Source organism: Coturnix japonica, chromosome 9, assembly GCF_054131305.1.
Source record: "Coturnix japonica strain WE chromosome 9, WE-NBRP24, whole genome shotgun sequence".
Lineage (NCBI taxonomy): Eukaryota > Metazoa > Chordata > Aves > Galliformes > Phasianidae > Coturnix > Coturnix japonica.
In genome coordinates, this window is record NC_140671.1 from 29,888,593 (window position 1) to 29,905,446 (window position 16,854).

At 39.6% G+C, this 16,854-nt stretch overlaps 1 protein-coding gene across 3 annotated transcripts in view; it reads right to left on the bottom strand.

Annotated features, from left to right (window-relative positions):
• Positions 1 to 16,854, bottom strand: part of CFAP74 (cilia and flagella associated protein 74) — a 30,395-nt gene that overhangs the window by 3,131 nt on the left and 10,410 nt on the right. For 2 of the 3 annotated variants that reach the window (XM_015882180.3, XM_015882183.3), the window contains 24 exons: positions 16,232 to 16,414; positions 15,313 to 15,483; positions 15,074 to 15,192; positions 14,265 to 14,331; positions 14,091 to 14,180; positions 13,725 to 13,898; positions 13,374 to 13,560; positions 12,682 to 12,794; positions 12,400 to 12,522; positions 11,196 to 11,317; positions 9,313 to 9,441; positions 6,787 to 6,874; positions 5,972 to 6,145; positions 5,474 to 5,607; positions 4,674 to 4,950; positions 4,113 to 4,220; positions 3,751 to 3,917; positions 3,037 to 3,171; positions 2,848 to 2,957; positions 2,418 to 2,473; positions 1,976 to 2,095; positions 1,550 to 1,702; positions 1,143 to 1,272; positions 503 to 657 (listed from right to left, as the gene is read on the bottom strand). In XM_015882180.3, coding sequence (XP_015737666.1) covers positions 503 to 657; positions 1,143 to 1,272; positions 1,550 to 1,702; positions 1,976 to 2,095; positions 2,418 to 2,473; positions 2,848 to 2,957; positions 3,037 to 3,171; positions 3,751 to 3,917; positions 4,113 to 4,220; positions 4,674 to 4,950; positions 5,474 to 5,607; positions 5,972 to 6,145; positions 6,787 to 6,874; positions 9,313 to 9,441; positions 11,196 to 11,317; positions 12,400 to 12,522; positions 12,682 to 12,794; positions 13,374 to 13,560; positions 13,725 to 13,898; positions 14,091 to 14,180; positions 14,265 to 14,331; positions 15,074 to 15,192; positions 15,313 to 15,483; positions 16,232 to 16,414 — 3,285 coding nt within the window. The remainder of the gene's footprint in view (positions 1 to 502; positions 658 to 1,142; positions 1,273 to 1,549; positions 1,703 to 1,975; positions 2,096 to 2,417; positions 2,474 to 2,847; positions 2,958 to 3,036; positions 3,172 to 3,750; positions 3,918 to 4,112; positions 4,221 to 4,673; positions 4,951 to 5,473; positions 5,608 to 5,971; positions 6,146 to 6,786; positions 6,875 to 9,312; positions 9,442 to 11,195; positions 11,318 to 12,399; positions 12,523 to 12,681; positions 12,795 to 13,373; positions 13,561 to 13,724; positions 13,899 to 14,090; positions 14,181 to 14,264; positions 14,332 to 15,073; positions 15,193 to 15,312; positions 15,484 to 16,231; positions 16,415 to 16,854) is intronic. The other variant, XM_032448799.2, reaches the window with a different exon arrangement.

Genomic DNA, 16,854 nt, shown 5'->3' on the forward strand with positions numbered 1-16,854 from the left:
GGTCACCCTTCATTATCTTTTGGTTAGCCTTTTTTGGACTATAGCATAAAGCTACCTGCCGTGCTGCCAGCCCGTGTGTCCTGATTTGGGCTCCATCTAAGCTCAACTGCTGCTCTACAGATGGAAGCCTCCTCCCTCATGCTGAGAGAATGCAGAAGCAGCTTCCTGGTACTCAGTGCACCTGCCAGTTTGCTCTGTGCATCATAGCTCTGTTCCCTTCTACAATTAACCACTACTTACAGAGAACCCAGCTGGAGCAGTGCTCAGCAGTGTGGCAGCAAGCTAGCTCCCATCACCTCTTGTGTTCATGCTGTGCACAGGACTGAACCCCAAGTTAACAATTGTTATAAATGAGAAAATGAATATTTAAAACCTGAAAAAAGCCAGCAGGTCCCAAGCCTGTCATTTCCTATCTATATCAGTTGATCTGATAAGGATAATATTTCTGCCTACAAATCCTGTCCTAGATACAGTTATTTACAATTCCTACTAATATCCATACCTTGCGAAAGAGCACAACCTTGAGACACTTAGAATAGTACGGACTTTCATGCTCAGGACTGAAGGTAACAGTAAATTCCTGGCTTTCCCCAGCAAGAATTTCTCCTTCTGTCGGATCAACACTGAACACACTTAGACCGTGATGGTTCTCTATTCCTAGTAAAAAGAAACAAGGATATGGATGAGAGTGGAGTACAGTTCAGTTCTAGTTCTGCATTTATTTTAAGCCCACTTCATTTTTGTTAGAACACAAAATAGGATTTGATAAATGGTTCTGTGGCAAAACAGAGCATTACAAATTCTAGATAAGTCCATTTATCAGTTTAATGCTCCAGTGGAGCTGAAGAGGCATCACCATATTCTTCCATATCTTTCTTACAGGGATGGACAACCCAGAATATGGTCTGATGTTAAAATGCTGTATAGGCTTATCTAGATTCAAACACTGGTGTCTCCTTCTTGATGTCTGCTCAGGCTGCATAGACTTACAGCTACCTACACTGACAGATTTAGTACAGCTCCTGTTGGGGAGACAAAATTGTGCCTTTCATTTCAGCCATGTGATGCCCCAGGTTCTGACAGACTCATACAAATCTAATGTGATAAAGTATTGCTGCTATTATATAGTGTGTAAAAGTTACCAGCAGTCTCCACTCCTTGCAAAGAGGACATGAGAAAGGACGGAACCCTCTGCAGATCTTTGTCCCTCGTGGATGAAAATGAATCCAGATGAATGGAGTATTGCAGGGTCACCATGGAAGTGTTCTGTACCTGATAACATGAATTTATACAACAGCATTTTTAAGAAGATTCTCAGGCCTATAGGATCTGTATTTTGTAAACAAGGCAGAACCCTGCAGGCAGCACAGGACCAGCAAACAAGATCCCCTCTGCACAGCATTGTTACCTTCAGCCCAAATCATTCTGCCAGATGTGCCTGTAAATCTCTGTTCTTTTGCCTACAGTTCACATTCCACCAGTCAAGGAACTATAGAACTCTTCATCCTACCTGCAGAAATCATTGATATGCTTTCTGGTTCAGCTTTACCTCGAACGTGGAAGTTGCCTTCTCTCCGGTTAAGATGTAGCCCATATCAAGTACTTCTTCCACAGAGCAAATGGTTGATGCCGTCACCCCATAACCAGTGATCCTTAGTGGCAAGTTGTTTTTTACAGTCTGGATGTCCAGCATTTCAAAAAACTGCCAAGGAGATGTCTGCATCAGACCATTTGCTAAAGGAAACCCCCCCCACAGCACTGCCTGGGCTCCAGGTCAGCCTCCCCCTGAGCCACCACAACTCTTCTGCCCTTGGACCCCCAGCCCCAGTGAGCTGTTACTACAGAACTTCTGAATGTAGCACACAGGCAACAAACTTTTGCTTATTATACAGATACAGCCCAGCAAGCAACACGTGTATGTAATGCAGCCACTCTTCTGCCTCACTTATTGTTCCCATTACATCTCTTTACTCACCAATTTACTCTCATTGGGAGCAAAAGAGATGATGAAGGTTTTGATTTCACCTGGCTCAAGCATCCTAACTGGTCTGACCAACAGAAAGGGACCACTGGGATTCAGGACTGAGAACTGTAGCTAAAGAAGTGCAAGTCAAGGAAAAAGAAGTTTTTGAACAAGAACTGGGAAGAGACACAAGAGCAGATTCCAAGTATTGTTCTGGCCAAAAAAAAACCAACAGTGTAAATCATCTCCAAAGAAATGTGAAAGATCAGTAACTAAGAGGAAAGAATGATATATTGGTTAAATATCCTTGGTAATGTATTATGTCACCAGATTTCAGAGTGAGACTGGAGGAATCTCCTCCTTAATTTAGTGTTGAACCAGTCCTACAGATAAGGCTCAAAACAAACAGCAACTGAATGACAGATTAACTCTCCTGTGTTCCAAACAAGGATACTTCCAGCTTCTCCGGGCAGATATTTTGTATTGTAGTTTGCTTCAGTATTGTATGGCCTGTTGGGAACGTAAACAAGATTTAAAACCACGATGAAGCTTACACCCAACACCATCGCTTCCTTTAAATCATGTTTCTACCCACATCAAACATGCATTCCACTTCTATGGCTAACAAATAGAGACCTTCAAATGCTTTTAAATTTGCACAGTCTATTGCCAAGTTCCTGATTTCACATTTCAGTATCAAGTTAGCTTTTTATATGCCTCAGCAGTCCACAAAGGCTCCTAATTTTCCACCTGAGTACCTCTCACAGGGCTAATTTCTATACTGACATTCAAAAAACCCACCAAATACAAAAAGAAAATGCACAACTATGCTCAGAAGAAATTAAAGACTGAAAAAACTCAGTGTTTGAATTCAAATTTCATACCTATTGCCACATCACCAAAATCAATGGAGTTTTTCCCATTATCTGAAGTGACCACAACAGATGGTGCTACAGCTGGACAATGCAGCTCCAAATATAAGGTGTTATAAGGGCTGGGGAGAGAGAAAAGGATATCTGAAATACCAAGAACTACAAAGATCTCACTTCAAGTCGTGTGTATGTGTGGATTACCTGAAGCTTAGACTTTCCAAGCCTCTCTTTTCATCAATATCTCCACTTGCAACAAAGCATGGTATGATGTATTTTTCAAACCTTCCTCTGAAATTCCTTGTCAGGAATGCTTGTGCTGCTATATAAACTTCCGAGCTAGAAAAATCCAGGAATAAGAATAACCTTAGTAAGTCAGAGAGAAAAGAAGGGAAAAAATATCAAAAGGTACCTACTAAACAATTTGTGTTTACTTGTTCTTTGTTAGACATTCAAAATACAGCATAGCAGTGACACTAAATGACTGTCTCAACGCACCAGAATGGATAGTTTCCATCTGGGTTGAATTTGTTCAGCTCTGTTAGACCTATTTAGAAAAGGTGTCTCATTTAGTAATTTCTACTGGTAATAAAGCTCAGCTGTCTAGTTGCCCCTTAAAATTATTCTCTTGTATCCTGCAGCCAAATCTACCAGTGCAGCCACATCTCGTGCTTTCTGATAGATTCTTTGAAGTCTTCAATTTCTCTGATGCATATAAAAGGATTCTTTGCCTTACATGAGAGGTTACAGCTGCGTGGCGTAAAAGCAGCGCTAATTTTGGAAGCAGCATTTGCAATATAGCTGAAGTTATTTCTTCACTACAGTTTGGCTTTTTCCCCACATGCAGGTTTTAGTAGATTTATAAAGAATGATAAAGAGAATTCATTTAACTGGTAGAAGATGCTTTTGCTGACTTACTCAGGCTTTATCTCTTTGGGTTCTGGTTTGGATTCTGGTTTCTCAGGTATATCTGAAGTACTCAGGCGTTTAATACTTTCAGTCCTTACAACCTGTTTGGAGGACTGCTTTCTGGAAACGGAAACATTTGATTTCCTTCGCTCTTTCTTTTCATCTATCTTCTCTTCCTGCAAACACACAGCATACCTGCACACTAATACCAATCACAGGTAACACAACCAAGGCATTCCTTTACAAATACTCCTGTACAAACAGGTCTTACATCAATCAGGAAATAATTTTATGATAAAAATACCATCTAGAGAAACTAATATTGGGAAGTAATAGACCAACAGCACGTGCTAGTTCTCAGCATTCCTTACTTGTATTTCTGCCTCTGTTGCAGCTGCTTCACAAAGCCTCTGAGCTGCCTCTTCTCTGATTAGCTGATCTGACAATGTTGGTCTGAAGGACACTTGAATCGAGCTTTTCTGGGAGAGAGAAAACATACATAAGAATGATAGGCAGAATTCGTCTCTCATACATGGGTTATACCTACAAAGCCTGATAGGAGCATGTATCTGATAGCAAAACATATACATATATTTTCCCCTGACGAGACAAACTTAAGGATGAGGTCACTTTCAGCTTTTCTGAAGTCTACTGCATCACAGTGGGCAGCTATTACCTGACCATTCTTTTTGAGATCTGAAATTTCTTCAAATAAATCATAGCAATAGCACTGGGGAAAGAATACACAGGAACAGCTCCTATAAACCAGGTTTGATGGTTAACCCCTTAAGTCTAATATAAAGCTGTTTCAGGTGAAGTCTTCCAACTATGCTAATAATTTGTTTTCAGCATCATTTGCAAGTGACAGAACAGGCAGAGATGTAGATGATCAAAAGATATGCTTGAACACTTGACATTTAAAAAGAATGCACCTTTCCAGGCAGCACAGTTCCAACAGAAGGCATGATTGTCACAGGGCAGTCTTCTGGCACGCAGAACTCAAATGAAGTGGGTCCAACAGGGGCAACTTCCCCATTGCCAATTCTTGGGACTGCATGAGTAAAGAAGTTGGCACTCACATGGGAATTCATCACATACAGTGTTGCTGTAGACACATCATTTAGAGCTGTTGCAGCAAACTGAACTAAGGAATGAGACAATTCAAGAGGTGGGTGGACTCCAACTGCTCTGCATGACAACTTGAATTGTCTAAAAATAAACACATGATAAATTGTTTCAGCATAAAATAGTCTCCTCATCAGCCCAAAAAATAGGAAACTGATCCTGTAGTCCCTATTTAAGAAGAATTTCTCAAGCTTGCAATGGAAATTTTACATAAAGATGGAAAATAACACTATTGTTAGTGAGCCATACTCAAACTCTTCCTCTATGAAGAAATACATCCAGTCAAATCATTTTTTGTCATAATTTTTTTAGTAGTGTAGCTTAATGCATGGAGCATTTTCCACACAAAAAAAGATACTAATAACTTAAAAAATATTCAGTAATTGCACTCAAAAAGCAGGCAAAACATTGCAGGCTAAGACCTGGGGCAAGCTAGCAGCTTGCATATGAGACATGTAAACTAAGGATGAAACTGATTGCAATGAGCAACTCTTGTCAACTGAATCCACACCTGCCTCACAGCTCTATCCCAGCCTCAGCTCTTCATAGTGGCAGGGATTTTGTTACTGGACAGACTTATGTGAATGGCTGAAATTTCTTCACATACCTATTAGCCTCTGACTTGCAGGTCAGTTCAAAGCTGTACTCTTTTGCCTTGTTGGCTTTAAAGATTACGTCCAATGTCAGACTTTCAAGAGGAAGAAGAATTCCAAATCCATCATTGGGCTGAACTTCAACAAACTTCAAAGTAGCAAGATAAGAAATAATTGTTAGGATAATAAGTTATCAAAGTTCTATTACTGGTTTTATTAAAGTTACTGAACTTAGAAAATTAGATGCAAATACTGTTATTAAATCTACAAATGTCAGGAAAACAAATCAAGAAGTTTTCATTTGAGTTGCAGTGCCTAGCACCTGACTGATGTGTACTTTACTAACCTTACGGGAGCTTGAAAAGCAGAAATTTAAATGCATTAAGTCAAGTTTCAGTGGAATCTCTTTCCTTTGCTTCTTACCATCCACAATAATCACCTTTCTCAATATCCACAATTTCCAAATAATTAAATATCATACAAGAAGGGCTGTGCTCGGGATAATCACCTACCTCTGGGAGTCTCACAAATCCAAACTCCTGTGGCAAGATGGACTTGTTCGTCAATGTGATGTTTGTCCTCACAGCTTCATAGATGGTGCAGTATCCAAAATTGATTTCTGCTGGACTGATCTCCAAGTCAGAAGTAGTAACAACTGCATGGACAGTAAGATTGATTTGTTTAGCCTGAAACAAATCCAAAAACAAAGAATATAAACCTCTACCTGTAGTACCACGTGGAAAGAATTTAAGTGAAATGTCATCAGAAAAAAGAACCACAAAATAAATTGTTCTACTACATTCTTTCAGAGCAGCAAATGTAAATGTAACATATTTATCTTGAACTTCAGCCTCATTGTTCTTCAAAAATAAGCGATAATAAATAGCTCTTTAGAAAACATAATTGCCCAAACCACGCCCTGTTAGTTATCTGAAATTTTGTATGTTAGAATGGAATCACATCTGCATCTCCAGATAACACGAATTCTAAGAATATGCTACATCAACAGTAGAGAGAAGAATGAAGAAATTGTGAGAGCTCCGTTACAGAAGAAACTGCAAGGGAATAAGCAAACACTAATTAGAAAGGATTAAATTGTCAGTATTGTAAACATGCTGACAAGGAAAAACCATCATGAGATCTATATCGCTACTGTGAATGGCTTTTGCTGTTGTCACAGGACTTCAGGTTGTAAAGCAAGGTTAGGTGTAACACTGTAATGTGATGGAAAGCACAGCAATGACAGAACAGCAAAACCTCACACTGCAGCAAAGGAGGACTTGCCCAAATATGGATCTACAGGATAAAAAACCCCACAGCAACTAACATTATCTGCAATCTGTATCGTCACTGGAGCTTCCAGAACACTTGTCTCTTCATTAAAACAGCTCCCTGCGTCTTCGGGGAGGGAGCGCCTGAAATGAAGAAAGTTGCATTTAGCTTCATAAAAATACTGGTGTTATTTTCTACCTGAGGGTATTAATAAACCTGTGATGGATGTGTTTCTGAACCAAAGGAAAAAATATCTCTTATTTAAGGTCTAAAAATCTTCTACTTTTGATGTCGTATTTTTGCTACAGAGTATTCACATTTAGATTTGGTTAAGCACCAGCTCCAATGCTTCTGTGAAGTTAACTAAAGCATTGTAAGCCTTACATACACAAGTATCGGGGAGAATGGTAGATGAAAATGCCAACCAAGAATTACAGTGACCTATGAAGTTCTACCTATTGGTAGAACCAGTTGGATCACACGGCACCAAGACATAAATAAAGTGAAACACACTTGGAGACCAATAGTGTCTGATTAGGTACCAGATTAGTCATTTACAAGAGGCGTGTGCTCTGTTGCTGCAGCATCTTGCTATCACAAGCTCAGTTTCAGAGCCTGAAGCCAAGACAATACAAAAGCTAACATTTTTAGCTCTGCTGGTCTATTTATGGTGTCTTACAGCACCAGAGTGAGTTGCTTCCTGTTTTTAGGACTTCACAGTGATAATATTCCTACTACTACTATTGGAATTGCTTGCAATTTTTTAATGTATTATTAAAGGATGGTTAAAAAATAAATAGCACCCACTCACGATCATCATACTGATCTGAGATGTTGCTGGCTTTTATTTTGCAAGCCTGAGATGTGATTGTTAACTTGTTTAAAAATAGAACACAGAGATAAAAATAAAGTAGGAATAAAGTATCAGCTTCCACTTTGTCACGGGACATTAGAACAGCAGAAGGAATTCATGTGTTGCAAAATGATCCTTGGGGAAAACATAATAATTGTTACTGTACGTACACAGCGATGGGTTCTAAAGTAGCTGTTGTGCCTTAGGGAAGAGACACTGAAATCCTTTGGACTGTTTTCTGATAGCAGCATCTTTGTTCTTTAAAGCCATTAAGGAGAAGCATGAGAGACCAATCAGATTTAGACTGCCAGCATCTGCAGGACTACTTCCAAATAGAAAAAAAATAAATAGAAGATGCAGTATTTGGGAATGCTGAAAGTCAGCAGATTAGAGAATTTGCCTTCAAATGAGCAGAAAATAGGCCTTTGCTTCTAGCACCCAGATAGTTACGTGAGCGTTGTAACATCTGACCATGCATTTCAGTGTGCACAGAATACTTGGGGGAGCTTCCCAAGCCTTCAGTCATCTTATCTGCTCACTTAGTCTTGCTGAATGAGTGTTCCTTTTTACTTGTGCTGCTTTTAAAAGAGCTCTTCATTCTCCTGAGGAAACTGAGCTTAAGTCCACGAGGAAGCATTTAGAGAAATGTGTCACTAGCTCAGTTCTCCACATCAGCTTGGAGCAAGCTCATTGTCTGTCATACACACTCTCCAGTGTGTTAGGCCTTTTAAAATGATCTATATGCTGAAACAGCCAGATACTTATTTTGTGTGTTGGAAAAGCCTTAATCTCATCAAATCTCCTTTCTGAAGCCTCCTCATTTTTCAAAAGGCAGATTAATTTTCTAAATCCAAGCTATGCTTCTATCTACTCTGTAAGTATAACAGTGCTTTGCAGCATCTGAAGTTTAGGAATGGAAGAACGTCATGATAATGGTTGTTGTTACAGTAACCTGATAGGATTTGGTATGTTACAAGAATTATAAATACTTTAGGTTCCTTGGACACTAACCAACCTGCTGAGGACGCTGATGCCAAGGCTTAGTCTCCTATTTTAGAACTGGGTCTGATTTATAGAGACGCTGAGCACATCAGTGAAAATCCAAATATGTAACTCTATGAAAAAAACGGCATTTTTTGTTTCTATGGCTGAGTTATGTTTGTACACACAGAGGTATTGTGAAGTAGAAAAGGAGAAACTTGCTGGGATAAGGCTTCTGGCATCTCTGAAGATGTTATATGAATTCCTACATGAAAATCAAAATCCTTGTGTTCACATTCTAAGGTAAATGTACGTGGGTAAGATATGAACAGTCCAACCATTCTTACCTTACCCAGCAAGACAGGAGTGCTTGTCCAGAAATGATCTGATCACTGATCCGTGAAGTAGCCACCTGCCCAGATAACTTCTCTTTTGTGTAAGAATAGCCACCCCACAGAAGTGGAAGCAGGAATACAACTACTAGGATTTTGACACTGCTGCTGTCACTACAGGAAAAGCATTTCCTCATAGGTTTTTGATCCAAGTTAATTTCCTCTTTGTGCATCTGGCATCTTTTAAAGGGGGAGAAGGGAGTCTATGACTGAGCTGACACCAGCAGTGTGAAGTCCAGCCGGCTACAGACATCAGATAAAGGAAGGAAAAAATACTTGATTTGCTCAGATTTTGCACTGACAACCTCCTGCTGACGTTATTTCAATAGCAAAAATATTAATGCTGGTGGGTTACCTGGGCAGAAACTTCAAATGCACACTGAAGGATGACTGAGGTTGAATGTAACCTGTTCTTGGGAGCAGCTTCATGTGTTTGCTCAATTCTTTGCACACCTCAAACTTCAAATACAGTGTAGTTTTTGCTCTGCAAACAGATCAGATGTGTTCAAGTGACATCAAGGGTTATTGGTGCTGCCATCTCTGCAACATTTGCTCTTGCAGGTTGTTCCTCCCTCTCCCTCTTGCATCTCTGCTCTACATTAAAATTATAACTGTTCCAAGCTTCCTTTGAAAATGAAGGGCAAGTAAAACTGCTATGGCAAAATCACACACTTACATTCTTTTAGGTTAAGTATAGAAAACAAGATTTTGGAATTACTGTAAGTAAACCCAGCTGTATTTCAGGCAAATGTACACAGCTGATTGGAACATAATTATCAAAGTGCAGTACAGTGATAAGTCAGGTCAGTGGAAAGTCAAAGCCAAATTATTGTGAAATACCAGCTAATTATTTGCTGCTAAAATACATCCTCTCTATCTGAACCAGTAGGAATGACTAGTGCAGTGTTTGAGGCATCTGACTGGTGCTGACTGGTGAGGTAGGATCTCTGTTCAGTTATGACTGGTGGCAGACAGAATTTAGCAATGAAGAAATCTTATTCTGTCTGAGAAACAAAAACATGAAGACCAGCAACAATTTTTCCTAACAAAGGAGGTGGGGAGAGATGAATTGAAGACCTGATTTGCCAAGGGGTTAAGGACAGCATAATATATACTGAGTGCTTTTAATTTAGGGGAAGTTGATAAAGTTCTCTCAGTTAAAAAAAAATTTGGCCTAAGCAATTTCACAGCTTCTATATTTGGGACCCCTCTGAAATCTTAAGTTTTCTTTAGGGTAGTTATTTTTCTTCCATGCTTGTAACTTTTATCCCTGGGTTATCTTCACCAAGTAAAACCTCTTACATAACTCGTGCTTCTCATATCTGTAGGCTGAATTTTTGAGATAACAGCTTTACTCATTTCTTTCCAACTGTGAAGAATCTGTGCAGTCTGTAAGAGGTTTAGAATGGATGCCTTCTACAGAACCAGTCTCCCCCACCCTCCCACAAAACCACCCCAATCTTGTTTAAATAGAATCTAAGATATGCAGATTGGTGAATAGGAATGCTGAGTGTTTCATAGGGTTTGCATTAGGTAAAGACATCCAACGTAGACCTGAAGACAATTAGTAGAGTAAGAGTTCATATAATAGAATGTTACAGCAAGAAATGTCTGGGAGCCAGTGAGCTGAAATATTGTCCTTCTGTTACAGTGCAAACAGAAGGAGCCTTCAGACGTTGCTGATGCAAACTACGGAAATACTTATGTACAAAAAATATCTGGGTAACCAGTATAATTCATAATTTATCACTATCTGTATACTTAAAAGTATCTGCCACTCTGTGCAGTCCTTAATTCATATAATTGAATTAATTTTATCAGTTGTACCCAATATGCACTCAGTTTTAGGCATATTTATCTCCCTAATATTTAGCCTGCAGTTCCATATGATGAAACTCACTGAGGCTGCTATTCCCTCGGGACTTAACAGCTCTATCACAGAACAGGCACAGCACAAGGAACCTTGTAGGAGTGGAAAGGTGTGTATTAACTCAGACATTTCATAGCTATTGCTGTTCTTGGGAATCTAGGGTAGTGGTATACCTGAGTCTAGTTTCCGCAGTAGTGTGGAATTCAGAGGGCTTGTAATCAGGATGTCCTACTGGAACACCAGGGGAAAATAAAAAGTGCAAAACTGTTCTTCAACCTGCTTTGATAACCAGATGTCTCTTGTACAACAGACCCCCGAGGTATCACCTGGTGACTTAAGATCTCAGTTAGCTGTGGAAGGCAGCTCACCTGCTCCGGATGTCAATGCAATCCTGGTAAAGTCTGTCATACATACAGATTTTTAAATCAATGTTGGGATTGGGCACCCAAACTGGCACGTCAATAGAAACTCCAATGGCACTGAAGTACAGCTGTTAATACAAACCAAGAGTATCCTTATTTTTGTTAGTCTCAAATTGTTACTGATCTAAACAGCAAGAATTTCTGCTATAACCTACAGCTAAAATACATGTTAAAGGTATCTTTATTAAACAAAGCTGTAGAAATATTTTACATAATAGAGCCTAGATATGACTGTGGACCAGAACAGAAATGAATTATATTTTAGTTAGGACTCCTTTCCAGAGAATGTGAAGGGATAGCATTCTGCCCAAGAAACTGAAAATAAAGTGTTAAGTGAATGTGCAAGAAAGTCAGGAGAATGCAGCTTGTTTATACAAAAGGGCAGTATGGTGCTATATTCCACATAATGACCTCGAGTCTAAACTTCAGCAGCCACATAGCTCAGACTTGGACAAAAATGATCCTTCCCTGCCAGAGCTGAAAGAAAGGGTACCCACAGGAATGTGCAGTATGCATCTGCAGTTTCTTTTGTAGACTATTCCATCTGTAGACTGTGGGGAGAGCCAAGACTGGCCTACTGAGCTCCTTGGAATATTTTCTTCCTTTTTCTTTTTCTTTTCTTTACATATATATATATATATTTGGCAAGTTTCTGTGAAGTGTTCCCAGGCAGAATTTGGCTTCCAATAAAATGCAGAATTAAAAGATGCTGAAATGGTAACTAAAGTTGTCATCTGTCCCAGCCTTCACACATCAGTTTCACTACTTCATGCTAAATAATTCCAGTGCTGATACATCAGAAAGAAAATAAACTGCGTGGGTTGGGAACAGAGGAAAATAATTTCAGATTTATATACAGGACAATAGATGTTTTCCAGCGGGGTGTTTGATAAATGGCTATGTGGAAATTCGAGAGAATCTACAGGTTCAATAACCATAGTCCATCAGAAAGAAGGGCCATGATTTACAAGGTTTCCTACTATTTATCATAGGTTACCTCATTGTTATTTCTTATGTCTATAAACCTATTTGTCCTTTGCCTGTTTCTCCTGCTTTTAGCACAGGATCTGCACTCCTATAATTCTTGGTAGAAGCAGAAGTAGGAGGGTTTCAACAGTGTTTGAAGCAAGTCTTACACAAAATCACTCACTGGTTTGCAGTCTGAGTTGTCAAACACGATCACAAACTCTGCCCGCACATCCCCAGGGATAGTTGGCATAAATATAATCTGAAGTTTGACTGAGCTGAAGGGTCCAATCTCACCTTCAGTAACCTAAACAGGAAGCAACACAATTTTAAAGAGAACCTCTCTTAGAGTTTTTGGCTATAAAAATGAATGGAAGTGAAGCCATATGTGCTCATAGTATACAAGCACATACATAGGAGGCTTAGACTACTGAAAATCTTGTATGTATTTCAGGGCATTCATTACCTTTCCCAGCTTAATTTCAATTGGTGTTTCCTCAGGTGAGGGTTTTGTTGAATCATGTGTATTGTCTGTGTCTTTATCTGGACTGAAATTGTCTGCATCTTGAGCAAGTTGTTCTGAAAGAAAAAACAAACACCAACAGACCCACAAAATGCTGGATGTGTGCATCAAACAGAGCAGCAAGCAAAAAAAAACCAACACAAAATGGTTGAGGTTGGAAGAGACCTCTGGAGATGATCTGATCTAAATCCCCCTTCCCTGCTTGAGCTTAACACATATTTTGAAGAAGTCTTTCTTCAAAATCTTAAGTATCTTCTTAAGTACATAGTAAACATTAGGGATGAGAAGGAAGCCTTATGAGGTTCATCTTTCTGTTTTCTTGTTACTAGAATTAAAGACTATAAAAATAAACCTGTCATGTGGATTTCTCTTCTGAGGGGTGGGACAAAAATGATAATATTTTTGCAGTCTCTGAAGCTGAATTGTTGATCACTAATGAGGAGGATCAAGATTCTCTGTTGATTTTGATATAATGGTGCCAGTACATTATTTTTAGTCTTTTTTTTTCTGAGCTCCGGAGGATTTAGAGTTGAGGCAGCATACAAAGTGATGTAACATTACTACTAGCATGATGAACTACTTAATTTGGTTAAGACTGGGAACCCTGCACCAGCAGTCTGTCAGAATCAGCTCACCTGTAGAACATGTCTCAGTCCTCTGCTGCTCCTCCTGGGCTTCACAGCAGGTTGGTTCTTCACTACCATCAGGACAAATTCGTTCTTCCTTTTCAAGCACAGATGTCACAGGACTATTGCTGTCTTTCTTTTCAGGAGCAGAGTCACTGCTTGGTTCAGGAGCAGAGTCATTGCTTGGTTGTGTAACCTATCAAAAATATTCAGGAAAAAATGATTTCTACTGTGACCGATCACTGAGTTGTATCCAGCTCCGACTTCATCAAGGAGCTGCAGAAGGGACTTGTAATTTCTTGTTACTTTTTCATGCTATAAATGGGATTGGTTAATTCGGGGAGATGCTTTTGAACCTACCGTTGTGGTAGTAGAAGATTCTGCTGTTGTTCCACATCTGCTGCTGTTACCTGCTGATGTCTGAACTTTGAATCTCGTTCCCAAAGCTCCAGTGTTTGTCAGGTTGACAGTTCGTGAGATTGTCTCTCCCACCACATGAGTGCCAAAGTCAACAAGCACTGTATCTAGTGCCAGCTGTAAGAAGAGAAACCATTCATTACTGCTGTCCCAGATAGTCAGTGATGTCCATCAAATGAGCATTCACTTCTCCAAGAAGAGGACTTTGAAGTTCTCATTTCAAAACAGTGCCCAGTAATTGCCAGCTGTGGGCATTCTCCTGCTGTCTCGCATTTTCTGCTGTTACTCTGACTTTAAACAGTCACTTACAATGCAAGTCTTGGCTGTGCATTTCAGTGGAACCGAGAAGGATCCTGTTTGGGCCATAAACCAGATTTCTCCTTCCAGATCTTCATTTATCTGAAAAACAAAAGCAACCCCCCCAGCCATGTAGTTTGCAAAGATTCAGCCTATTTGACAAAATTACCACTGAGGTGCACTTACCACAGGCTTAAAGATTACCCCCACTTCACAGGACATTCCAGGAGGCATTTTACCAGGCGGGTCAAACCTATGAAGAGAAGAAGCATAAAGCTCCCAGTTAAAGCCATGTATGAAGTCCCCCATTCCTGCTCTGGTAGGAACAGTGAAGAATGCTTATATGTATTTTCACTTGGATTAATTTAGTCATCTGGAAAGTCAGAATGAGGAACAGATTAAGGAAAAGCCACAGAACCCCGGTGCAGATGGGAAAGAACAAAGATTGACTTGTTGAGGTCCTGTTCACAAAGTCTTGTAATACTTTAAAGAGGAAAGAATTACTGTGTTTACTGTACAAACAAGGCAACTGGTGGAGCTGTGGCTCAATAAACATTGTTAAGAATGGAGCAGACCCATCACCTGTTCTAACACCTGGGAAGCCAGCATCAATTTCAACCATGGATCTGTAACATTCCCACTATCCAAATAGGAAATGAAGAGGAAAAAAGAAGGTTGCTGCAAGTGATTAGAGAACGTGCTGCTTGCTGCGAGCTATATCAAAATCATCTTGAATAGAAACTGCCAGTCACTTCAATGCCTCATTTCATGGTGTCTGTGATGCAAACAAAATGCCCATCAGAAGACAAGAAGTCTCACAGCTGCACCGAATGAATTTACTCCAAATGAAATAACTGAGGCACAACTAGAGCCCTATTCTGCCTGACAAAAACAGGCTAGACAAAATACACAACTGAATGGTATTAGCCAGGGGGATACCTGGTAAGCTGGGCCCCACTGAAACACGGAACACATCTACAGATAGTTTTACGCACTGAATGGTGATGAAGTCCTTCATCCATGTGCTGATTCCCACTGGTTTGCAGCAGTTAATGCCGTAGGATGCGTTTATCAAAACTATCTTCTTTTTGTAGATTTTACCAACATCAAAATCCTTGAAATATCAAACATATCAGGAGGTGTCAATTACAGGAAACAACATTCACACAAGTAATGACAAAACAAGCAGAGACATCCATCATCCTTACAGATCCTATGTGTAATGGCCACTAACCTTGAAATGAATGCAGCTTGGTTTACTATAGAAAGTTCGTCCTTGTTCATGACCAGACACTGTTCCCTTATTAAAAATTGTAGTTTGGAATTCCTCCTTTTCTTCCTCTAAAATCTCTGTTTTCATTGTCCCTGTAGCCAGATGCTCTGTATCCATTTCTTCTTGGGATGTCTAAAAAGGAAGATCAATTACCCCACATCCATCCAGCATTAGAACATTCTGTTTTAATGGCAGTAAAGGGGTTATATTCCACTTCCTGAGCAAACGTTTAGAGAAAATCAGCTAACTTCACTGAGCATTTCAGTTATGGTCCAGTGCTTCTTTCACACAAGCACCTGATATTTGCTGGCACTCCTTTCTGACTGATTATCAAGTCTGCTTTTAAAAACCTACATCTGAAAAGAGCAGTGTATGGGAGCATTTTGGAATAATATGCATGATCGTAACTACACAATTCCTAGGCATCATTTACTTATTTTTAGAGTACAGAATACTGTTGGTTTGATAAAAATGATGCTTCATTTGCCCAGTTTGGAACAAAAGTTGTGAACACAGTGTGATGTCTTCACAGATCTCTGAACTAAATCAGAAGTTTTGTTTTCTCCTGAGGAGAAAACTCTGACAGTGTCAAACAGCAATTACCCTCCAATATTCCCACATCTGAATCTCTGTATCCTTGCAATAATGACACGGTAACTGCAGAATAGGTAATTAGTAATTTCAGGCTTCATTCATAAAACAGCACCTGCCAGTGTCATTTCTTCAGATCCCTACAACTGCTAGAGAGGGAAATGAAACTTTTCTAATCCATTTAGACACTTTCATGAATAATTCCAAAACATTAACGTAACAATAGGACAAATACACATATCCACATCTATTGTTTCTTATTTTTAAGGGAAATTATCACAGATCTTACCTTGTGCAAGTCACATTCTTGACTCGGTAGTTCTGGGAGCTCTGGTTCTGCTGGGATCTTGTCCCTCTCCTCATCTTCATCACCTTCACAGAGCACTTCATGGGGGACGTCTTCAGAACTCTCACCTACAGAAGCAGCTCTCTCAGCAGCTGGAGAACAAACTGATGGAGAGCACTGCGACCTCTGTGGGAGAAAACACATCTTGAAATACCATTAAGAATTACTAGAGGGCAGTTACATGAGCAGTTAACAGTTTCCAGGGAGATCTTTTAATACAGAGTGACTGGTCTATAAAGCTGCAAGGCTGAAGATGACAGCTTAAGCCAATCCCTTCTTAAAATGACAACTCAGATAATATTACAGTAATGAACATCTATAGGATGATAACTGTGTCCTATAGGGGGGTGGGCATGTGAATAGTGACTGTGTACATTTTGGGGTTTTGTAAATTTTTTTGTTAAATATCCTACATGATAGCCAAGACTTGCTCTGTTATGACTATTTCCACAAACCAGTGTACCCTTCTCCCCCTTTCTTTAAAGTAAATAAGGATTGCAGGCAGACACAGGCTTCCTCGTGGGATTCAGTTCATCATTCAAAATTCACTTTCCTACAGCTCTGAT